Source organism: Lynx canadensis, chromosome B2 (assembly GCF_007474595.2).
Source record: "Lynx canadensis isolate LIC74 chromosome B2, mLynCan4.pri.v2, whole genome shotgun sequence".
NCBI lineage: Eukaryota > Metazoa > Chordata > Mammalia > Carnivora > Felidae > Lynx > Lynx canadensis.
Genome location: NC_044307.1, coordinates 4,659,299 through 4,684,463, shown reverse-complemented (window position 1 = coordinate 4,684,463; position 25,165 = coordinate 4,659,299). Strand labels below are relative to the sequence as shown.

General features: G+C 44.0%; 1 protein-coding gene across 13 annotated transcripts in view; it reads right to left on the bottom strand.

The window, feature by feature from the left end:
- Nucleotides 1–17,807: 17,807 nt before the first annotated feature.
- LOC115513506 (cytidine monophosphate-N-acetylneuraminic acid hydroxylase) overlaps nucleotides 17,808–25,165 on the bottom strand; it is a 144,387-nt gene continuing 137,029 nt past the window's right edge. For 12 of the 13 annotated variants that reach the window (XM_030314697.1, XM_030314703.1, XM_030314704.1 and 9 more), the window contains 3 exons: nucleotides 23,692–23,807; nucleotides 21,154–21,249; nucleotides 17,808–19,119 (listed from right to left, as the gene is read on the bottom strand). In XM_030314697.1, the coding sequence (XP_030170557.1) occupies nucleotides 21,174–21,249; nucleotides 23,692–23,807 (192 nt within the window). In that variant the 3' untranslated portion in view covers nucleotides 17,808–19,119; nucleotides 21,154–21,173. Of the gene's footprint in view, nucleotides 19,120–21,153; nucleotides 21,250–23,691; nucleotides 23,808–25,165 lie in introns of those variants that run through there. The other variant, XR_003968718.1, reaches the window with a different exon arrangement.

The window sequence follows — 25,165 nt, the reverse complement described above, 5'->3', positions numbered from 1 at the left end:
ATCTGTGCAGCCCTGGGCTCTAACCAATTGAGTTCATCTCCAGACACAGTGGAGATGAGGGACAGAAGACACAGTGTAAATGATTAATTATTGAATCGAGCCAACGACAACAAGCACCAACAGGCACGGCGGCGGGGCAAGGTGGTTAGAGGGTTCCCTTTTGAGCTTTGGGTTTGGATCTTGCTCTGTGAACTCGGGCAAGTTCCTTCAAGGCTCAGATTCCTGATCTGTAAAATGGGGACCAGAGCACAGAATGCCCGAGCGTTTACTTTGTCTTAGGCACTGGGCTAAGCCCTTTATGTGGATTACTTAATTCTGGCATCTCAACCTCACGGGGCAGGCATTATTATTATGTCCATCTTGCAGACCGGGGGCACTGAGGCCCATGAGGCTACGTAACTTACTCCAGCTTGTGCAATTAATAAATGTCATATGGGGGTTGGTTTGGGTGATTAAATAAGACAACACTTATTAAAAACTTAGCATATTGACGGAGAGCCAACAGAAGCCCTGGATAAACCGTTCGTCCTGAATGATGATAATTCGGCATTCAATGTATTGTTATCTTACATTTGGAATTTGGAAGGCACTAATACGGATCGTATTTCCCCCTCACCATATGGCAGGACGATCCTCTGAATAAAAACCTTTAATACTCCTTGATACCCTAAGAGGACGGCATTGTTGACATGACCCGTCTCTGAGAACCCCAAGAATCTGAAACATCCACACGGTTCTTGCTGCAGCTGGGAAAAGGAAATGTCTACATGCATCATTAGACCCAGACAGTTATCAAAAAAGAGAGAGAGAGAGAGAGAGAAGAAGAAGAAGAAGAGAAAGAAAGAAAGAAAGAAAGAAAGCAAGCCAAAAGGTATCTTCTGTGGGGAGAAGGCAGATGTGGAGAGAGAGAAGAGTTGCCCAATCATCCATCCCAGTTCCTCCCAGAAGGAGGCTCGCGTGGTGGGAACACATTCCCAGGCATCCCTCCAGTCCCACGCAGCTGCTCACCTGCCTCCAGAAAAGCCTTTAGCATCGCGAAGGACAGGTTTATGGGGGTACAGGCTCACTCTACACGCCTGCCATCAAACCTCGCAAAGGTCCTGAGGCCCCATTAGGTCATTTGAACCACCTCCCTCGACCCCCGAGGGCTGCTGAGGTGGAAGGTTCAGGAGAAGCGCTCAGCTACGGACAGAGTCCACAGGCGTCCGGTCCGTGGACCAGTGAAGCAGCACCGAGGGGTGAGGGCTCTTCGTAGGCAGGAAGAGGCAAGTTCAAGCTTCTCGATCCAAACAGATGGTGTGACCTTGGGCAAGTTAGTTAACTGGCTTTGGGGGCCTTGGCTTCCTCGTTGGTAAAACAGGGATAACGAAACCTGCCTTGTATCTTTTAGGAAGCGATGTACGTTGTGTGCCTAACAGAGCGCCTGACAGTAGAGTCGCATGCTGACTGTTGTTACTGATAAGCATGAATTGAAATGTCACCGTATGAGGCCGTGTGACCATAGAAATATAGAGTCCCCAACCTGGCAGAGCTCGCAGACGGAGAAGACCAGACTAAGTGCCGTAATATGACTGGCTCCCCGGCAGGTGCTCTGTTGCGCGGGGAAGATGGGGGAGGAGTCAGAGGCGAGGCGAGAGACAGGTGCAGGCCGGAGGCGCCCAGCGGGTCAGCGCGAGGATGGTTGGGGTCTGGACAGATTCAGAGAAAGAAAAAGCTCAGCGGAAGCTAGAAGGGGCCTGGAGGGAGGCGTGCGGAGGAAATAGGGGGAAAGGGACGCGGAGCAGTCTGGAAGGAAACCAGGAAAAGCCAGCTGCTCCTCCCACACACGACCTGCCCGGCGCTGGGATCCAGAGGCCCCCTCTCAAGGGTGAGACAGATGCCCCCGACGGAGCCCTTTCTTCCGCCACCACCCAAGGATTCACAACTCACAAGCCTCTAAAAACCAGCGTGGGAGTCGAGAACGGCCGACTCCACGCTCTGGAACAAGGGCTGGACACAGGTTTCTCGCAGTGACTTTGAGCATGACCTACGACAAATCGCAAATGGTGCTGGGAATTTCGGATACGCTCATTCGTTTCCAATCTACACTGATGAAAAGCCTTGGGCTGAGTGTGGTGATGAGAACGAACCCTGCTGATGTGGGTTTCTGCCGCTCTCCAGCTATCCAGTTCCTACCTCCTCCGTGTCCACCGTGACTCTACCGGGGGCTCAGTCTGGATAAACGCTACAACTACCTAATGACTCCTCAGAGAAAATTCTTCCTTGTGGTATAGCCCTGTGAGTTCAGAGTGCTCTGCAATTACATGCCCAAGGAGTTCTTGCTGTCTTTAATGAGCTTTGCAAACTGTCAGCCTAGGATGAAGTTTGATCCCTGGAAGGATTTCTTCCTTTACTTGTCCAGTTTTATTTTGTTTTGTTTTCTTATATATATTTTGTTTATATATATATATATTTGTAATTTATTGTTATGTATATAGTTATATATAATTTATTGTTATATATATTGTTATATATATGATATACATATCATATAGATATATAATTTATTGCCACATTGGCTAACATACAGTGTCTAAAGTGTGATCTTGGTTTTGGGGGTAGATTCCTGCGGTTCATTGCTTCCATACAGTGCTCATCCCAGCAGGTGCCCTCCTCGATGCCCATCACCCACTTTCCGCTCCCTCCTACCCCCCCTTCACCCCTCAGTCTGTTCTCTGTATTTAAGAGTCTCTTGTGGTTTGCCTCCCTCCCTCTCTGTTTGTAACTATTTTCCCCCTTCCCCTCCCCCATGGGCTTCTGTCGAGTTTCTCAAGATCCACGTAGGAGCGAGAACATACGGTATCGGTCTTTCTCTGACTTATTTCACTCAGCTTAATACCCTCCTGTTCCATCCACGTTGCTGCAAATGGCAGGGTTTCATTCCTTCTCATTGCCGAGCAGTATTGCGTTTACTCGTCCAGTTTTGGAGCACTGCTCTTTCTCCTTAATCATCCAGTCGTTCTTTTCTGCCCCGGGTCCCGATGGGAGAAGAGAATGAATTTTAGTATTTCGTTCTCCCGATGGGAAGAGTAAATTCCAAATGGTTCTCTTTTAGGCCAGGAACACGGGGCCATTTTCCTTGGGTGATGTCACCAAAGAATAGCCTATCTGGCTTCCTCCACACTTGGTGAAAAGAGTACAGGGACGACCCGATACCAGGAATCATGATTATCAGGCATGTGCCATTTTCAGGATCCACTCCAAGTTCCCCAGAGCTGCACTGGACAGCTGGTGCGGTCGGGGCCGCTGAGACTCACTGTCAGAAACGGTCTGGTTGTTCCAGATATCTGGTTGAACTGCGTGCTTAATAATGTCTGTCTACCCAGAGGGCACTAGAATGTTCCTGGCCTGTCGAGGCCCCTGATATTTCCATTTTCTTCCCGAGAACTATTGGCCTGAGGCCCCCGGAAACATTGCTTCATTGCCCGGCCTTGTAAGAATTTGCCTGACCTATTTCGTGGAGGCAAATTAACCCTAGTCTCACGGTTGTTTCATGCAAAAGGGAGAAATGAAAGTTTTTACCGCTGTGACTGGGGTCCCATTTGCGTGAGTCAATTACAGCCACTGAAATGACCAGTTCTATAAATGCTCTTTTAATGGAGACAAAGTCTTCGTGGGTCCAGGTTGGGTAGATCTGGGCCTCAAAAAAGGACAGACCCCCTTCTTTAGTTCAGTGGCTGGATTCTTGGGTGGGGCCCCTGTTCTGTGAACATCAGACTCCTAGGTAACACATGGGTGTTCACACCCGAACCACGCCTTCGGTTGTGTGATGTCTGTGGTTACACCGAGCGGCACAGCCCTCCCATTGTGGTTTGTCACGGAAACCGGAGAAAAAAAGCTCCCACCTTCTCTCCTCCCGTAGACTGAGGCCAGGGAGGAACCGAAGAATCTAATGCCTGCGAGATGACATTTCCGAGTTAAGGGAGCCTGGTTTCTGTGTTCCTGAGGGAGTGCTGCCGAGAGGGAAAAGCCTCAGACGTGAAGACAGTTCTCACTCTGGGTCGGCTCAAAGATGCACGCTGCAAAAGGAAGGGTGGGATGGGGGTGCCCGGTGATGATGTCGAAGGCAAGAGGTGACGTTGTTCTGAACAGTAAGAGAACTTTGAACCCCACCGTCTGGCAAGTGAGGAAAACCTCCCTTCCTTCTTAAAATCTGAGATGGTTTTCTCGGAAAGTAAAGATTTGTTTACTGATTCAGCTGTTAAGGCACGTTTCCCTGGAGGACGATTTGTCTCCAGCAGAACCACCCTAAGAGTGCCCACGCCTGCCCGGGCACTGGGAGGCCTTGAAGCCAAAGCCGACAGGACCCCTCCCACCCGCCCCCCACCAGGGTCGGCCAGGGGTCTGTAGGTCTTGGTGCAGTGAAGCCTGGGGCTGATAGCCTGAGACCCCTGAGGAATTACTGGAGTAAATACTTCAGGCTGAAGGGAATGTACTGCCTGGGAGCAGGCATGGTCCTGGGCTCAGTTTCTATGGGTGGAAAGGGGTCCCCTAAAGGGAGGGTGAGCCAGGGATGAGGGTTTAAAATTTTTCTTTTTCGCCCACATATTACATACGTATGTATATGTATATATGTGTGTATATATATATGTGTGTGTGTGTTTCTGTATATATATATGTATTTTATATATATGTATATATGTATTTATATTATATGTACATATACATATAATATATATAAAATTTAATATTATATATTATTATTTATTTATATATTTATTATTATTTAATATTATATATTATATTAATATATATTAGGTTTTCTTCTTGATTTGAAAGCAAGGAAGACCGAATAGGAATTGTGTGCACTTCACAAGTCTCCTTGTAAAGGATTTAATATTTTAGGTGTTTTTCCTCCCAAACAGGGAAAAGTCATGTCTGGCCCAGAACTTGAAGTTCTAGCCTCCTGCCCGGTAGTCTCCTAAATTCCCCAAGCTCCGGGAGGGGGGAAGCGTGCCAGACCTGCAGCGCGAGGCGCTGGGAGAAGGGGGTCTCAGGCCTGGGAGGGGAAGCCCGGCCCGGCCTCGGCGAGGGACCACTGAGGATCCAAATGAGACCCCTCTGTTCCTGGAGACGCCCGAGGAGGCGGACTCCCGAAGGCGTGAGAGCGGCCGCTCGGGGTCCTCGGAGGTCCCCGCCCACACGAGGTGGCCGAGGGGGAGGGGTGGGGGAAACGCGTGGCGGGCTGGGATGCGGTCTTCTTCCGCCACCTACCGACGGCATCGCTCCCTGCGGCTCCCGGACGCACTTAGTCCGCCTGTTCCCTGCACCGGGGCAGGATGGGCACCGACTCAGAAAAACGAAAACTATTCAAGGCACGTTTTCTGCATCCAAATCAAAATAGATTTGCTGAGTCCGCAGGGGAAAAGACGTGTCCTGGCAATCTAGGTCACCTATTTTACCGGGTGAATTAGCTTTGATTTCCAGCTGCTAAAATAATGTATAAGCATAACGGGAGGCAGAATTCAGTCTTCTTTCTTCTGTTAGGTTAATGTTTTGGAATACATAAAAGTATTGCATGTTTTTAAGATTTGTGTCGTTGCTGGTTTTTAGAAAATATGATTACCCTGAAGGTATTGAAGGAGTTTTCAGAAGAGAAATAATAGAGGACTACGGTTTGCAAGCAAGGAGTGCAAAGTGTCTGCAGAGGCAACAACACTACGCAGCTCCGTGGGGTGTGCACGCGCAAGCCGAGCGTGGGAGACTGTCCACCCGTCACACTTGTACTTTTACTGGAACCTGGAGAACATGCTACCCAAAGCGCAACTGTTCATCCGCTTCCTTCCAGCGATCCAACTTCAAGAGTTCTGTCCCAAGAATTCAAAACCGTGAGAAAAGTTGTGCGGACGACAGTCTCCCGAAGGCCAGTCACTGTTCCGCAGTAGAAGAAGAATAGAGGTCAAGTCGTGATCCATTCAGAATATGGAATATTACGGAGGCACGGGGATTATTTTAACAGGTGGCAGTATGTGAAACCCACACCCACGAAGATACGGACTAGGAGATAGACACAGGAAGATTGCAGAAAACTGGTAAAGAAAGCTGAGTTCGAGGGCAGTTGACTCTAACGAGGCTGTTATGTGACGCATGCTCACATTTCTGTTCTCCTAATTACGTAACCGATACAGGGAAGCTTTCCGGTCTTCACATATTTAAGTTATACGGAAGCGTGTACAGTAGCAGGTGGAGGACGCCACCATGTGGCTGCTCCTGGCTTGTCTGCTCCCCATGAATCAGACGGTGTCAGCTCTCTGTGTCTTCTTCCTCAGAGGCACGCGCTCGTGGACGCGCATTATATGTGGCATTATTTTAACATAAAAGTGATAATATTGTATTTCTTGAAACTCGGTTCTTTTAACAATATGTACTCTAGGTCTTTCTGGATCAATAAAATATAAATCTATCTCATTGTGGGTTTTTTTTTTTTTAATGCCTATTTATTTTTGAGAGAGAGAGAGCAAGCAGGGGCGGGGCAGAGAGAGGGAGCGGGGACAGAAGGTCCGAAGTGGGCTCTGTGCTGACAGTAGAAGAGCCGGATGTGGGGCTCAAACTCAAACCATGAGATCATGATCTGAGCTGAAGTGGGCCACGCAACCGACTGAGCCACCCAGGTGCCCTTTTCAGTTTCATTTTTAAAAAATGCTTCTCTGGGGCACCTGGGTGGCTCAGTCGGTTAAGCGTCCAACTCTTCGTTTGGGATCAGGCCATGACCTCACAGTTGCTGAGTTCGCGCCCCGCATTGCACTCTGTGCTGAAGGTTCAGAGCCTGCTTTAGATTATGGCTCTCTCTTCTCTCTCTGCCCCTCCCCTGCTCGTGGTCCCTCTGTCTCAAAAATAAATAAACTTAAAAAAATTTTTTTAAATGTTCATATTTGCCAAAGGAATTACAGGAGAAAAACTATTTGGATATAGATTCTGACATACTTGTTTAAAGAAAATAGTTTTGTTTCTTTGAAATCATTTTATTATATTTGTTTATCTCATTTTTAACTGCTATTTAATGTGATCTACTCTAATACACTTCACTATTTCACAATTGATCCTTGTTTCTTCTCATTTTTGATTTTTTAAAAACGTTTTTATTTAGTTTTGAGACAGAGAGACAGAGCACGAGTAGGGGAGGGAGAGAGAGAGGGAGACACAGAATCCGAAGCCGGCTCCAGGCTCTGAGCTGTCAGCACAGAGCCCGACGCGGGGCTCGAACTCACAGACTGTGAGATTGTGACCTGAGCTGAAGTCCAATGCCCAACTGCTCAGGCACCCCAGTTTCTTCTAATTTTTAAAATGATAATAATTCTGCAGATGACCCCTTGTATATTTATCTTGGAACACCCTGTTAATGAATTTAAGCTTCTTTTCATTTTTTTATTGGCCATCTGTATTTCCTTACAGAATTTCCTATTCATATGTTGTGCCAAAATTTGTTTCATTGCTGACATCTTTATTGTTGATTTGTTAGGGCTTTTTATGAATACAGGGATGTATTAGATTACATTTATTGCTTTATTTGTTGAGGCTTTTTATGACTATTTTAGATAGAGATTTGTTGGGGCTTTTTATGAATACAGGGGGATGTTTTAGATTAGATTTACTGAGATTTCACTGGATTTAGAGACTGGTACAACATAGAATATTTCTGTCTAGGATGTATTTTCCTATTTATTCTAGTCTTCTTATATATTCTTTGGCAAAATGTTATTGTTTTCTTTATTTAAATCTTGCACACTTCTTGTTATAATTTATATTACATAAGGGAAGACATTTTCAATGGCTATTTACATAAGTAAAATAATTTTAATGGAAATAATGACTAGTTCCAGTTGAAATCACAGTTTTTTTTTTTTTTAAAGCTGTAATGATCTGTCAGGTAATAACTCCAAGAAGTATAATGATGAGCCTACTCATTTGCTTGTATACAAGGAAAATCAGTAGATTGATTTCATTTCCTCTAACAGACAAAAAACATGATTTAGATACCAAAAAAATAAAACATCGCAGAGAGAGATAAAACCATAGTTCGGGAATACTAAGTCTTGCCTTCCTTTTTGGGTCAGCTACTTATGCCGTGGCAGTACGCAAAAGGCTTGGGGTATCCTGCCTTGGGCAGTTGGCTCACCAAAGAAAATAACTTCAGTTACTTAATGGTCCTCAAAACTCCTTGAGCATTTGAACTGTGAAGTCTTTCCATCGGGACATCTCAGCGTCACCCCGTCCCTTTCCTTCTACGCCCGCCCCTCCATTAGGCCCGGCCTCACCGCACCATTTCCCTGCTTCAAATCTCTCTAATCCCCACCAGATGTGACTAAAGTTGCTAATGATAAATTGTCCAGTACAACGTTTTTTCAAAAACAAGCTAGAGCATGAGAAACCGACTTAAAGTTCTGAAAAGAAGATGTGCGGGGATGTCCTGTTGATAATGTGGATGAAAGAGAGCAGTAAGAGAGGATTCACCCCTCCTGCTTTCAAATGAAAACAATGAGAACAGCGAGACACTGGTGCAGAACGAGATTAAGTCGATCGATGGAACAGGATGAGTGGCCCTTTCTCAACGTGTCCTTGGCGAATCTACCAGGCCGGTGGACGCTGGGACGCGCCGTGGGTCTGCCAGTGAGCTGCCTGCATGGAAAAGTTTTCCCACATTTCCATTTCTACTTGAACACTCAACGTAGAGCAGTACGTTAGAAGTTATTTCTTAATTTCAAAACACATGGTGACTTCATAATTATCTTGCTGATTTTTATCTCAGTCGTGCTGTCGAATGAGAACACACCACACGATTTAAATCTTTGAAATCTTCAGAGCTTTGCCTTACAGCTTAGGGTATCATCATTTTGTGTAAAAGACCTGTGTCTTCTTGAAAAGAATGGGTATTGTGCAGGTGTTGGGGGCACGTTTCTCTAGATGTCAACGAGGACTTTGTATTTAATTGTATTGTTCAAATCGTCTGTGTATTCACTGAGTTTGTGTGTGTGTGCCTGGTCGGTTCACATTTACTGGAGGCATTTTCAGATACCTGACTATGATTTGACTTTGTTTCTTCATTTAGTTATGTCATTCTTTGCTTTATACATTTTGAGGCTATGCCATGGTATACATACAAATTTAGATTTGTATGTGTTCCTGGTTAACTAAAACTTCTATCCTTGTGGAGACTTCCGGGGAAGATGGCGGAGGAGGAGGAGGATCCTACGCTCACTTTGGTCCACAGGTACGGCTAGATAGCACCCACATCCGTGCAAATGACCCAGAAAATGGCCTGAATCCTGGCAGAACGGAGTCTCCGTGGGTAAATGTAGAGAAGAAGAGGCCACATCGAAAAGGGTAGGAAGGGTGGAGACTGGCTCAGGAGTCAAACTGAGCCCTGGGTCTGGTCATCCGATCCTGGGAGGGGATGCTGCAGGGGCAGAGGGAGAGGAGAGAGGAGCAGATCCCACACCAGGCACCCAAAACACAAGGGACCCGCATTAGGAAGACAAATCCCCATAACGTTTGGGTCTGAAGACCAGAAGCCCTAACTCTGTGGGTTCTTACAATCAGCGGGGCTTAACACCTGGAACTTTAAAAATCAGTGGGCTCGGCTCCAGGTAAGCCAGAGGAGGATGGGAAACTGAGTCCCTGCCCTTAAAGAAACAGCGCAAAAAACAGCCCCGCTAAGATGCAGCACAGAAGCAGCAGTTCGAAAAGCGCCTGGGGTGTATGGGAGGGGATTCGTTCACTAACCTCAGAGTGGGTGCTGGAAGGGCAGGGGTTGTCGGGAGACTTCTCCAAGAGCAAAAGAGCTGGCAGGTGCGGTTTCCCTCCCCTGACCCCCGGCCAAGATACACAGACACCTGCGAGAACCAAGGAAGTGGGAACAGTCTCCACCCAGCTTGCAAACAGTGTGCCCTCCCCGCCCCTGCTCCAATCCCACTCATCTCGGTCTCAGCAGGAGTTTTCCGGTTAGTTGCAAATCCCCTCCCACGGCAGACTGGCACTGGCCTTGATGGCAGTGCGTCCCTGGCCCCCAGTTATCCTGTGGCCCCACCCTCAGGAGAAGTCCATCCAAAGCAGAGCCACAACCCGGCAGTGTGCGGGCACCCCTGATAGGGCCCAGTGTCACACCAAACTGACCCCAGCCCCAAGGCGGGAGGAAGATAACCACCTACGGCAGCCCCACTGTGGCTGACATCTGGTCTAACTGCAGGCCCCACCCACCAATCAAAGGTCCTCAGGGGACAACACAGAGGAAATCCCCCCAACATTTTCTTCTACTGCATCTCTGACAAATGCCTGATCTGACTCAATTCAAGCCCAAATCGGCCCCAGACTGGCCCGCTAACGACACAGGGATCAAACACTGCCCACGATCAGGCAGAGGGAGACATTACAGCCAACTGGACTCAATGCAAACACAGCCCGGCCACAACAGCAGGGCACGTGCAACACACAGGAGACATTGCTGAAGCGCCAGGTTCTGGAGGACGGGGGACGTTACACGGCGGGTGCACAGGACCTGCTATTTACAAGGCCACGGCCTTCAGGAGCAGGAGACGTAGCTTACTTTCCTAACAGATAGGAACAGACACAGACAGGGAGACAAAATGAGGAGACAAAGGAATATGTCCCACATCTCAGTAAGAGAGCTAAATGAAATGGAGGTAAGTAACATGCCTGACAGAGAATTTTAAGTAACGGTCATAAAGACACTCACTGGACTCGAGAAAGAGTGGAGAGGGGCGCCTGGGTGGCGCAGTCGGTTAAGCGTCCGACTTCAGCCAGGTCACGATCTCGCGGTCCGTGAGTTCGAGCCCCGCGTCAGGCTCTGGGCTGATGGCTCGGAGCCTGGAGCCTGTTTCCGATTCTGTGTCTCCCTCTCTCTCTGCCCCTCCCCTGTTCATGCTCTGTCTCTGTCTCAAAAATAAATAAACATTAAAAAAAAAAATTAAAAAAAAAAAAAAAGAAAGAGTGGAGAGACTCAGCGAGACTTTCAAGAAAGACACAGAACACATGAAAAAGAACCAATCAGGGATGGAGAACTCCATGATTAAAATAAAAATACACCAGAGAGAATAAACAGTAGAGTGGGGGGGGGGGGGCAGAAGAATGGACCAGTGAACTGGAGGGCAGAGTAACTGAAAGCAATCAAGCTGAACAGGAGAGAGAGAAAAATCATGAAAAAATGAAAATAGGTTAAGGGAATGCAACACCATCAGCAGGGAGAATGACAGTCACATTATAGCGATCTTGGAAGCAGAAGAGGAAAAAAAAGGGCTGGGGGAAGAAGATGTATTCGAAGAAATAATAGCTGAAAACTTTCCAAATCTGGGGAGGGCAACAGAAATCCAGATCCAGGAGGCACAGAGAGCCCCTAACAAAACCAACCCTAGGAGGTCCACACCAAGTCACAGTAATTAAAATGACAAAAAGTAGTGATAAAGAAACATTTTAAAAAGCAGCAAGAGAAAAGAAATCAGATACATACAAAGGAAACCCCATAAAGCTATCAGCTGATATTTCAGCAGAAATTTCGCAGGCCAGAAGTTAATAGAATGATATATTCAAAATACTAAAAGGAAAGAAAAAATCTGCAGCCAAGAATTCTCTATCCAGCAAGGCTATTATTGAGAATACAAGGAGACAAAGAGTTTCTCAGAAAAACAAGTTAAAGGAAGTCGTCCCCACTAAGCCAGCCTTACAAGAAATGTTAAAAGGGACTCTTTGAATGGAAAGGAAAGACCATAAGTGGGAATAAGAAAAGTAGGAGGCACAAAAGCAATAAAAATAAGTATATCTATAAAAATTAGTCAAGGGGTTCACAAACTAAAAGGATGTAAAGTATGACACTATATAGCCAAAACGTGGAGGGGAGAAGAGTAAAAATTTAGTGCTTTAGAATGGGTAAAAACTTGAGCAACCATCGACTTAATACAGACTGCTATATGCAGAAGATGTTATATATAAACTTAATGGTAATAAAAAACCAAAATTCGGTAACAGATATACAAAAAAATAAAGAGAAAAGGGAATCCAAGTATAATCACTAAAGAAAGCTAGCATCCAAGAGAAGAAAGCAAGAGAAGAAAGGGACAGAGAAGAACTATAAGATTAACCATAATATAAGTAACAAAATGGCAATTAAGCACATACCTATCAATAATTACTTTGAATGTAAATGGACTAAATGATCCAATCAAAAGACATAAGATGACAGAATGATAAAAAAAAAATCAAGATCCATGTTTATGCTGCCTACAAGAGACTCATTCAGAACTAAAGATACCTGCAGATTGAAAGTCAGGGGATGGAGAAACATTTACCAACCCAACGGACATCAAAAGAAAGCCAGAGTAGCAATATTTGTATCAGACGAAGTAGACTTTAAAGCAATGACTATAACAAAGAGACAAAGACAGACACTTTATGATTACAAAGGGAACAATCCAATAAGAAGATATAACAATGGTAAATATTAATTCACCCAACACGGGAGCACCCAAATACATAAAGCAACTAGTAACAAACATAAAGGAAGTAATCCATAGGAATAAAATAATAGTAGGGGGCTTTAACACCCCATTTACATTAATGGACAGATCATCCAAACAAAAAATCAACAAGGAAAGCAGTGGCTTTGAATGATACACTGGACCAGATGGATCTAACAGATATGTTCAAAGTATTCCATCCTAAAACAGCAGAATATTCTTTTTCAGTGCACATGGAACATTCTCCAGAATAGATCACATATTAGGCCACAAAACAAGTCTCAACACACTCAAAAAGTTGAAGTAATACCATGTGTCTTTTCCGACTATGAAACTAGAAGTCAACCACAACAAAAAATCTGGAAGGAACACAAATACATGGAGGTTAAATAACATGCTACTACACAAGAAATGGGTCAGTTAAGAAATCAAAGAGGAGGGGCAGCTGGGTGGGTCAGTTGTTTAAATGTCCAACTCTTGACTTTGGTTGAGGTCATGATCTCAGTTCGTGAGATGGAGCCCCGCATTGGCTGCACAGAGCCTGCTTGGGATTCTCTCTCTCTCTCTCTCTCTCTCTCTCTCTGTGCCCCCCCTCCCTTCTTTCTCCCTCCCTTTCCTCTCAAAATAAATAAACATTTTTTTAAAATTTTAAGGAAATCAAAGAGGAAATAAAAAATATATGGAGACAAATGAAAATGAAAACACAATGGTCCCAAATCTTTGGGATGCAGCAAAAGCTGTTTTAAGAGGGAAGTTAATAGAAATACAGGCCTACCTCAACAAGAAAAATCTCAATTAAACAACCTAACCTTACACCTAAAGGAGCTAGAAAAGAAGAACAAACAAAACCCAAAACCAGTAGAAAGAAGGAAATAATAAAGATTAGAGCAGAAATAAGCAAAACAGAAACTAAAAAAAACAATAGATCAGATCAATAAGACCAGGAGCTGGTTCTTTGAAAAGATCAACAAAATGGATAAACCCTTAGCCAGACTCATCAAAATAACAGAGAGGAGTCAAATAAAATCAGAAATGAAACAGAAGAAACCAACACTACAGGGGAAAAAAAGGATTGTAAAAGAATATTATGAAAACTTATATGCCAACAAACTGGACCACCTAGAAGAAATGAATAAAATTCCTGGAACCTATAACCACCCAAAAACCACCAGAAAGAGAGAGGAAATTTGAACAGGTCGATTACCAGCAAAGAAATTGAGTCAGTAATCAAAAAGCTGCCAATAAACAAAAGTCCAGGACCAGACGGCTTCACAGGTGAATTTCACCAAGCATTTATAGAAGAGTTAACACCTACTCTTCTGAAACTATTCCAAAAAATAGAAGAGGAAGGAAAGCTTTCAAATTCATTCTATGAGGCCAACACCCAACAATACATTAAAAAAATCATGTACCACAATGAAGTGGAATTTATTTCTGGGATGCAAGAGTGGTTCAACATTCACAAATCAATGCATGACATTGATAAAAGCCATATGAAAATTTCAGATGATGCAGAAAAAGCACTTGACAAAGTACAACATCCATTCATGATGAAAACCCTCAACAAATTAGGTTTAGAGGAACGTACATCAACATAATAAAGGCCATATATAAAAAACCCGCAGACAACATCATACTCAATGGTGAAAAACTGAGAACTGTTCCCCTAAAATCAGGCATAAGATGAGGATGTCCACTCTCCCCACTTTTATTCAACATAGTATTGGAAATTCTAGCCACAGCAACCAGACAAGGGAAAGGAATAAAAGGTATCCAAACTGGTGAGGAAGAAATAAAACTTTCACTATTTGTAGATGACATGATACTATATATAGAAAACCCCCAAGACTCCACCAGGAAGCTACTAGAAGTGATAAATAAATTCAGTAAGGTTGCAGGATAAAAAGTCAATAGACAGAAATCCATTGCATTTCTACATACTAATAACAAAGTAGCAGAAAGAGGAATTAAGAAAACAGTCCCATTTACAATTGCACCAAAAATAATAAAATATCTAGGATTCAACTTAACCAAGGAGGTGAAAGCTACAAACCATTGATGAAAGAAATTGAAGACAACATAAACAGAAAGATATTCCATGCTCATAGACTGGAAAAACAAATATTGTTAAAATGTCTATACCACCCAAAGCAGCCTACAGATTTAATGCAATCCTTATCAAAATACCAACAGCATTTTTCATAGAACTAGAACAATCTAAACTTTGTATAGAATCACAAAAGACCCCAAATAGCCAAAGCAATCTTGTAAAGAAAAACAAAGTGAGGAGTGTCACAATCCCAGATTTCAAGATATAGTACAAAGCTATGGTAATCAAAACAGCATGGTACTGACACAAAAACAGACACACAGATCAGTGAAACAAGATAGAGAGCCTAAAATAAACCCATCATTATATGGCCCATTAATCTTTGACAAAGGAGGCAAGAATATACAATGGAAAAAAGACAGTCTCTTCAACAAATGGTGTTGGGAAAACTGGTCAGCTACATGCAAAACAATGCAATTGGACCACTTTCTTAAACCATACACAAAAATAAACTCAAAATGGATTAAAGACCTAAATGTGAGACCTGAAACCATAAAAATCCCAGGAGAGAGCACAGGCAGTAATTTCGTTGACATCAGCTATAGCAACTTTTTCATAGATATGACTCCTGAGGCAAGGGGGTGGGGAATCAAAAATAAACTATTGGGACTTCATCAAAATAAAAATCTTCTGCACAGCAAAGGAAACAATCAACAAAATTAAAAAACAGCCTACTGAATGGGAGAAGATATTTTTAAATGACATAGCTGATTAAGGGTTAGTATCCAAAACATACAGAGAATCTACACAACTCAACAGACACACAAAAAACCCAAACAATCCAATTAAAAAATGGGCAGAAGACGTCCAGATGGCCAACAGACACATGAAAAGATGCACAACATCACTCATCATCAGGGAAATGCAAATCAAAACCACAGTGAGATATCACCTCCCACCTGTCACAACGGCTCAAATCAAAAACACAAGAAACAAGTGTTGGTGAGGATGTAGAACCAAAGGAAACCTCATGCTCTGTTGGTGGGAATGCAAACTGTGCAGCCACTGTGGACAACAATATGGAAGTTCCTCAAGAAATTAAAAATAGAATTACCCTATGATCCAGTAATCCCACTACTGGGTATTTACTCAAAGAATATAAAAACACTAATCTGCAAAGATATATGCACCCCTATGTTTATAGCAGCATTATCTACAATAACCAAAGTATGGAGCCAGCCTAAGTGTCCACTGACTAATGAATGGATACACACACACACACACACACACACACACACACACACACACGTAATGTTATTCAGCTATAAAAAAAGGATGAAACCTTGCCTTTTGCACCAACATGGATGGATCTAGAGAGTATAATGCTAAGTGAAATAAGTCAGCCAGAACAAGATAAATATATGATTTCACTCATATGTGGAATATAAGAAACAAAACAAACGAACAAAGAAAACAGGAGACAAATCAACAAACAGGCTCTTACCTACAGCAAACAAACAGATGGTTCCCAGAGGGGTGGGGGAGCAGGGGATGGGTGAAGTAGGTGATGGGGATTAAGAATATACTTCTTGTGATGAGCACCGAGTGATATATGGAATTATCGAATGACTATATTGTACACCTTAAACCAATATAACACCGTATTTAATTATACTGGAATTAAAAAAAACCTTTTTATCGTTAATGGAGTGTTCCACTTTATCTGACATTAAGATAGCTGTACCATCTTTTATTAGTGTTTTTATAGTATATATTCCCCCATTTTTTTTCTTTCATGCTTTCAGTATGCTTATCTTTTAAAAATGTGTCTCATAAGCAGCCAAAGAGGTTTTTTTTTTTTTTTTTAACTGAAGAATAGCTGACACAAAATATTAGTCTCAGGTGTACAACTTACGTGATTTGACAGATTTGCACATTATGCTATGTTCACCCCAAGTATAGCTACCATCTGTCACCATACAATACTGTTACAATACCACTGACTATATTCCCTATGCTATACCTTTCATCCCTGTGATTAGTCATTCCATAACTGAAAGCTTGTACTTCTCACCCCCCTTCATCCATTTTGCCCATCTCCCACCCCAAAAAGCATCTTTTGAAATCCAGTCTGTTCCTGTCTCTTTTAATGAGAGCATTTAGTCCATTTATATTTAATGCAAATATTGATATACTCTCCCATCTGGGTGTTTACTTTCTATTCATCCTATCTGTTCTATTATTTTCTCTTTTGTTGGCTTCTTTCGCAGGTTAATATTTTTAAATCATTTCATCTCCCCTGTGTTACTTTTGTGGTTACACCTTCTTTTACTATTCCTTCACTGGCTACCCTGGCGATTACAATACAAATTGTTATCAAGTGTGTGTTTTAATTATCAACTTATTGCCTCTCAGCTCCAAATCTCCTCTTCGTTGCCTGCAGCGCGAGAATAAATATTTCCCCCTGGCTACCTAGTTCAAAGTTAAGCTTTGTTTGAGGAGGGCACTGGAGGGGGGGCACTAATGAAGGCAGTGGTTTCCGTTCTGGCTCTTACATCTCAGTTGCTCTACTGTGGAGCTCACAAAGTGTGAGATGAATAGCAGCATGGCAGCTTCCTGGGCACTGTCTACCGTGGCTTTATGGTAGGTCTGTGCAGTCTGCAAGCCACCTCCCCATGAACAGCTTTCCCGGCACCCCTTGAGTGTGAGTGGTTTTCAAGGCATTCGGGTTTTTGGCTTTTGGAGTTGGCAGATGCCTATCCATGGCAGGAGGAAAATCAGCCCCCGATGCCAAGATTATTTCCATGAGTTTCCTCTGTCTCCAGATTTTGATAGCAGTGCAGGTGGTAGGAAGTTGATAGGCTCCGGGTATATTTTGAAGGCGGAGGTAACAGGATTTGCTGCTGCAGTGGATGTCAGAGCAAGGCACAAAGGATGATTTCACAGTTTTTGGTTTGAGTCATGGAAATGAGATACGAGAGAGGGAAAGAGGGCAGGTGATGTGGGGTAGAGAACAAGAAAGAAGAGGGTGATGTGGACACAGGTAGAAAAGAGCCATCTAAGAGGAGTAAGGAACAAAGTTAGGGTCGATGCCCTGGCGGTCCTGGTGATATGAAAGAATTGTTGGAGAGAGGGAATCAGAAGGATGTCACCGGAAAGTCAGCATGAAAGTAAAGATGGGCTTAATGGCGAGAAAATGAGTCCACATTTTAAAATGATCTTTTCTTTGCTCATCATATACATTTTAACATACGTGTGATCGATATATATTACATTTATTTTTCAGTAATGATTGAATAGTTTACCACACAGTGTAAATCACAAAATACAATTCCTGAATTACATGCATAATGTGTGAGGTGAACCAGAAAAATGAAACATCATTGGTATTAATTGTCATGAGAAATAGATCAACCTTTCCGTTACGAAGTGTGAACTCAGATATTTAAGGAGGTAAATTCACCACTGGATTCTTGTATCTTCAGAATTAAAGAGGTAGTATGTACACTCAGAAAATCAACATTGAAGTTCAGTCGATGAGAGGTGTGTGTGTGCGTGTGTGCGTGTGTTGTATTAGCAACATCAACACGTAAAATAGCAACCTTGTTAACAATCACATTTCCTAGGGATACATGTGCATGGCTGTGCCTTAATCGTGCAAATATCACCCAAAATTACAGACAGTAGCAGAAACTAGATAAATTAGTTGCCTATCTCAACCACTGAAATGATGTTTTTGTATGGTCAGAAGAGGATTTCCCAACTTTTTCAAGGTATGGATGCTTGTTGTTGACTTTTCTATTGATTTTGAAAGATTTTTGTCTACAAAACTCATTACTAGCTAGTGTTCATTTTTTATTAACCAAAGATCTTTCCATTTGTTAGAATTTATAAGCTGCAGGAAATGACTAATTTTGCCCCAGAATCAAGATAATTTCAGTCCCAATGAAAGTTTTCCTTTTAGGGCAGCCTCTGCAGCCTTGTTTTGGCAAATGCATGCATTTCAACAATCTTTTTCAAAACAGCCCACAAGTCCTCTTACCTGACTCTCTTAATGGACCCTATTTGGGAAATCAATCTATTAAGGAACAAAATGTCTATTGTTAGATTCTTCTTTCATAATACTATTTTAAGTTTTTCTCCTTCCTGCTTTCTTCTTACAGTCACTCGTTTATCCATTTCTCTTCCTTCTTCTCTTTTTCTAACCCAACTTTTGTTACCTCACCCCCTTCCAGTTTCCTCGTGTCCTTGAGGGAATTCTGTCTCCTCCTGTTCTATTTCTTCAACCCTCAGATTCACATCTCTTCCTGTTATGATTGGTTTCCCATAGACAATCTGTTCCTGTAGAGTTCATCACCTCTTTTACAGAGAATTGTGTATGGAATAAGCGAAATCTAAATTATCTGGCTATGTAGTGATCCACAAACATATGTGAACGTCTCACAAATGCAACATGTAATTATCCACTGTTGATTTCAATAAGGCATAAGTCCCTTTGGTATAAGCTTCCTGTGTTCAAGACGTAGCATCAGTAAATTCTTGAATTTTCTATGTTGTTTGGCATCTCTGTGAATTAAAGACATTCAGGGTAAATCTCACTTTAATACTTTTTCATTTTTTGTTGCATTGGGACAAATTTTTTGTCTTGTTCTTTAGTCCAAGTTACATAGTCTTTGATGCTTCAAAGGTCAGCAGGAGTCTAAAACTGGATTGTGAACTGAACTCTACGGTTCTTCTCCCGACTTTTTACAGATTCACCATGTGGCTGACTGTAGGTCACAGGACTCTCCTGTCTATTTCATCAGGCCGACAAAGTTAACATTTATTGTCCACTTATCACATGCTACTCACTCACTCAGCAGTGACTTACCTGTGACACAACCCTGTGAGTGGGTGCTATCATTATGTCTACTTTACAGATGAAAACCTGAGACATAGGGAGGTTCACTAATTTGCCCAAGGTCATCCAGTAGGTGACAAAGCCCAGATTTTAACTTGAGAAGTCAGATTCCAAGTCGGAGGTGCTGACCGCCATACTTTATTGCCTTCCTGACGCGGCAACTTGAAAATGCACGCGCTGGCCTCCTGACTGTAGCCTTCATCACCGCTCCATTTCGTTCACCCACTTACACAGAAGCGTCCCTGTCCATCTTTCAGAACCGCTCTGGCTCCGAGACCGTGAACTCTGTGCTTTTTCTGTCCGTTACCTCCTCACCTTCCATGCCTCCTGGCCTCTCTAACTACTAAACGCACTCAGCACCTTCACGGAGGCCCCCTGACCCTGCTCCCTCAGGGCCACTCATGCCTCTTCTCCACTTCCCTTATTCTGTTGTCCCAGGAGGACTCTTCAAGGCTCCAGTCCACCTTGCATTTTTCTCCCTTTTCACTTCAGCCACTCTTTCTGGCTGAAATATTCTTTCCACCATCCCTCCCCTCTGTTTTAGCTTCATTAAGGACTTTACCCAAACTTCGAGCCACTCTCCGAACACCACCTCGCCTCTCCACGGTCCCCAAATACTACCTGCTCCATAATGTTCTTCCTGGTCATTTCAAAAAGTCAGATGTAATCTCTCCCTCCTCAGTACTCCCAACACTTAGTTTGTAACACAAACATAGTGCTTATAATCCAGTAATATGTGGATTCCCTTGGCCTCCCTTTTGGTTTATAATCCTAATTTAGAAGATCTAGCCCGATGCCTTGTGCTGGACTGGGGTATGGAGCAAAGGGCTAGAATAGGGAACAAAGAACAACTGAAAAAAAAATGTTTTATTTTGATCCTTAATTTTACTGGTAAGGACACTGAAGCCCAGTTTAAGAGACAAGTCGTACTGAGAGTGGGAGACAGAAACACACTGTTCCTTCCCTCCTTGAATGCATACCATGACTAAAATCGTATGTGCATGGGGCACAGCGCTAAGCACTAGGGATACAAAAGCAAGAGAGTTTACTAGTCAGAAAGTCAGAGTCTACTGAGCAGAAAACAGGATATTGCCATACAATGTGATGAGACAGTGTTGGTGGGATAAATATATAAATAAATGCATGAGGCAAAGAATTTACTATCTTTGTAATAATATTATGTGATCTTTCTAATAGTAAGTGTGAGGAAACATAATTTTTAATTCAGTTAATAAGATCCCATCCCAAGCGGTAGGAAGAAATGTCAAATCTGATTTGACAGACAAACTGATCTCTATCGGCTTGAAAAAGGGAGAGGACTATTGCAAATGGGGAGGTGATATTTTCCATCATACTCTGTTTTTCAGTTTTCCTCCCTTTGGTTTCTTCTGCTGCTCTGTGTTCAGGATTTAGCTCTGAACACTCACTGCCCTCCTGGGATAATTTCCGTCTTGTTTTTTAACTGGCCGTATGTTCACGTCAACCAGACCAAACACTCTACGGACTTGGACTGGATGTACCCACTGCTCATTTTCTTTCTTTATCTCTAAACTTGAATGTTCTTCTTGTAATGTTAGCTCTTCTCACTCTCCTGAAAGTCAGCTTTTCTGACAGGTATGGCGCCTGCCTAATTTGGACGCCAGAGAGAGAGTGACAGGATTTACGACAAGGGTGTCTCCCAGACTTACGGCATGCCTCACCTGGAAAGCTCAGGTCTGCTCTACCCACAGTGCATCAGGAAGGACCTCCAGTTGGGTGGCGTGAGAGGGAGTTTTATTTGAAAATGGTTCCAAAACCTGTATAGGAGATAAAGCGCGGAAATACGTTTTGGAAATTTCCATGACGGCTGCTTGGCCAAGATCTGTTTGGTACCCGGTACTGAGCCCTCCCCTAAGAGATGGGGCTTCTGTACTGTTTCAGTGCCTGGCATTTTCAGTGTGTTGAATGCGGACCCTTAAACCAGGACAACCGTGTCTTATTTTTATCTTATCGTGGTGGGCCTTGCTTTAAGGAATTCTCGTATGTGAAAATATAGATTAGTATTCTGTACACAAAAGGATTAGAACCCGGTACTAGTGAGGGTCCAGGTAGCTGGGTCCTCTCCTACGTGTATCTGGGGAGACAAACTGGCTTCCCTGAACAAGTGGGCAGACTGTGCCCAAAGCCTATGCGCTGTGTGCTCGCCGGATCCTGCAGCTCTGCTCGTGGGAATGTGTCCTGAGGAAACCGCCCTGACAAGAAACACCGACATGTTAACCCGCCACATCATCCAACAGTGAAAAGTTAGAAACAACTTACAGGTAGATCAAAGATTGTTCAGTAAACACGTAGGTACAAAGGGACACATGATATTAGGGGCGCCTGGGGGGCTCAGTCGGTTAAGCGTCCGACTCTTGATTTCTGCTCAGGTCATGATCTTACAGTCCGTGAGTTCGAGTCCCATATCGGGCTCTGCACTGACAGCGTGAGCCTACTTGGGATTCTCTCTCCCGCCCCCCCCGCCCCTCCCCCTTTCTCTCATGTGCTCTCTCTCTAATATAAATAAACATTTTTAAAAGTACATACAATATTACTGGATGTTTACAGAAAGCGCATATGTAGGTGCTTATAAATGAAAAGGAAAGATTAACCAGATATAAACGGCTCTCTCTGAGGGGTGGAGACATTTGTGGTTTTAACTCTTTTTGAATTTTTAAATACCTTTCCTCAAATTTTCTACAGTGGAGATATATTATCTTTACAACCAGTAAAATGTTCAATAAACTCATAAATCCCATTTGAAGAGAGACAAAGATAAACTGGGCTGTGACTGTTTCCCATGATTCATTAGGGGATCCTCTTACATTTATGACCTTTATTACCAAACAACAGAACAAAATAGTCTTCAGCACCAATATCCTACAAGAGGAAACTATTTTCTTAAGAAAATAACCTCTTGAATCTCCCCAAAAGTGGCTTCATTCCTGTGTTTCCAGAACAAGAAGTCAGGCATATGTTCTGTTCAAAATGAACAAAAGTCAAACATGTTTTACAGCCATTAAAAAGTTTGAGGTTTGGGACTCCCGGCCGGCTCGGTCGGTGGAGCACGTGACTCTTGATCTCGGGGTCGTGAGTCTGAGCCCCACCTTGGGTGTAGAGATTACGTAAAACTAAAATCTTTAAATAAAAAACTGAGGCTGATCTGTGTGTGTCTCAACACGAGGGATGCCAAAGATAACACTGATGAGTAAAAAAAAAAAATGCAAGCCACCGATCTTTCGTACTCAGATTGTATTTAAAAATTAATGGCAACAACAAACTTTTCCCTCCAACTGTATGGGACATCGTACCAGAGAAATGTTGACAGAAACAGGCCTGGGATGACTGATACGCACTGAACTTGAAGAGAGTTACCGAGAGAGCTCTGGTGAGTGGGCGGGGGGAGAGGCAGGAAACAGGGTTTTGCGGGATGGGTGGGGTGGTGTTATTTACTTTTTACTTCGCATGCTTCACCATTCTTTACATTTTCTAAAAATAATTTTAAAACGTTCAAAAGGAAATCGGTAAAAGAGAGACACGCCTGTGCTGCGGGCTCAAGGCCGAGGCAGATGGTACATTTTGCTTACAGTGAAATTCCTGCACTTTTCAGAGGGTCAGTGGTAATGATAAGAAACGATTCTCCCTCTTGGTGATTCTTTGGCAAATGTAAACATGGCCAACGGGCCTTTCTGATGTCTCAGCTCAAATGTTCCAAGTATAGTCTTAAAGATGTACAGTTGTGTAACGGGAGACTTACACGGTTTTTGAAGTGGAGGACGGGCAGACACTCAGTGGGCCATCCCCCCTAACCAAACCGTCCTCCAAATGCACGCTGGAGTTGAGCACAGGCCAAAATGTGATGGGGGAAAGGTCTGTCTTCAATGACCATGACTTTGTCACGTAAACACTGCCCCTCACTCTTGTCTTGGCAAACCCCCTCCTTCCCTCTCATAATGTCCTTTCATTTCTTGTACCAAGGAAATGTGGTTCAGTTCCAGAAAGGAACTGAAACACATCCGTGTGAAGGTATCAATGACTCTTTAAAATATTACTTTTGTAATCAGATTTGCTTTTTACAGGTTAACAAAGGAATGAAGCTCTAATGGTGGAATCTCGCACATCCACCAGAATATGGGGGCACAGTCAGTCCCTGACTCTGCTTATATATCCGCGGCGTCCTCCACGGTGGCCTCGCACGTGCCAGGCACTTTCCAACTTACAGGTGATGGTATATGTCAGGACTCCGTTGCAGCCGGGTTTGGAATCCTATATACAAGTCGTCCCAGAGAAGACCATTCTTTACCACGTGTCTGATGACGTCAACCCGGCTCCGAATCTGAAACAGACATGGAACGAAGAGCAGGGGTGACCCAGCCAGCACCGAGTACCGACCCCTCATGTCCCTGGGAGAAGCAGCTGTCTGGGACGGGAGGGACCCGGGCAGTCACAGTAGATGTCACAGGCCGGGGTGGGAGTGGGGGGTTGGTTGGAGAGAAGGGACCTGAGCTCAGCAGGAAGTGAGGGAAGGAAAACGGGAAAGGGATCTGGAGCTGGGGAAGCAAGCCTCGTGGCACAGTCACATCGCTGGCTCGAAATCCACGTTCCAGCGTGTGGAATTAGCAACCGCTCTGTGCCTCAGTCTCCTCATCTACAGAACGCAGATGACGGAACCTTCCTCCGAGGGTGGCTGTGAGATTAACTGAGCTGACGCACATCCAAGACTCCCGCTTCACGGTAAGCTTTCCGCACAAGTGGGCGCTACAGTGTTATTCTCAAAGTGGCGCGTTCCAGTCTCCCGCCGGAACATTCTGTGGCACAGCCGAGCGTCCGGGTCTCCGGCCGTCTGCGGGTTTCGGGCCTGCCTCACAGCAAGACCACCTCAGGTAGGGGGTCAGGCCCTTCCCTTTCGAGAATCTCAACTCCTGACACGGAAGCTCGGGGGAGGCGTCAGAGGAGTTCACGATTAGCAGACAAGCAGAGATGGTTTGGAGCGTCAGCCGAGGGCTTACTACTCAGGTGACCTTAACCTGGCTCAGCCTCAGTTTCCTCTCTTACAGGACTGTTGGGAGAAAAAACTGATATCATTTATAAAAAGAAGTGTGTGCAAAGATCCGCGGTGGCTTCGACACAGCAGCCGCACCAGCGCTAAAGGTCACCAGGAGCTTTCTCGGTATTGGGCGTCGGATTTGTCCCTGGGAAACAGCACACGCAAGCCACTAGACGCCAACTTCTGGAAATGACACGCCATTACGTGACGTAGGGTGATGAGATGGACACCGTGGTTTACTTGTCTCGCCTGCACCTTCCCTCCAAAAAGATGACATCCGCTGTGAGCACGGACAAGCTCAGCGGCTCTGTTCTTCCACCAGAAGATTTAGAAACGTGACTGCAGTTGGGCCAGGATGAGCCTGCCCCTGGTAAGCCTGAGGTCTCGTTCCTCGCACCGGGCAAGGAGATGACCTTTCTAACCTTTCAATCTGGAGAAGAGCACACAGAAGACCGGGAGACACAACTGAGATGGATTTGGGGTACAGATGGGAAGGTCCTGGTGACTGATGAGCTTTGGGGGTGAGGGAAAGGGTCACCGTGTCAAGCGTGGCTCATCGTTGGGGGTCAATGCTGCCAAAAATCCAGAAAAGAAGAAAAGAGCGGCTCTAGAGAAGGAAGAGGAGGAGCTGGAATTTGAACAGGTTG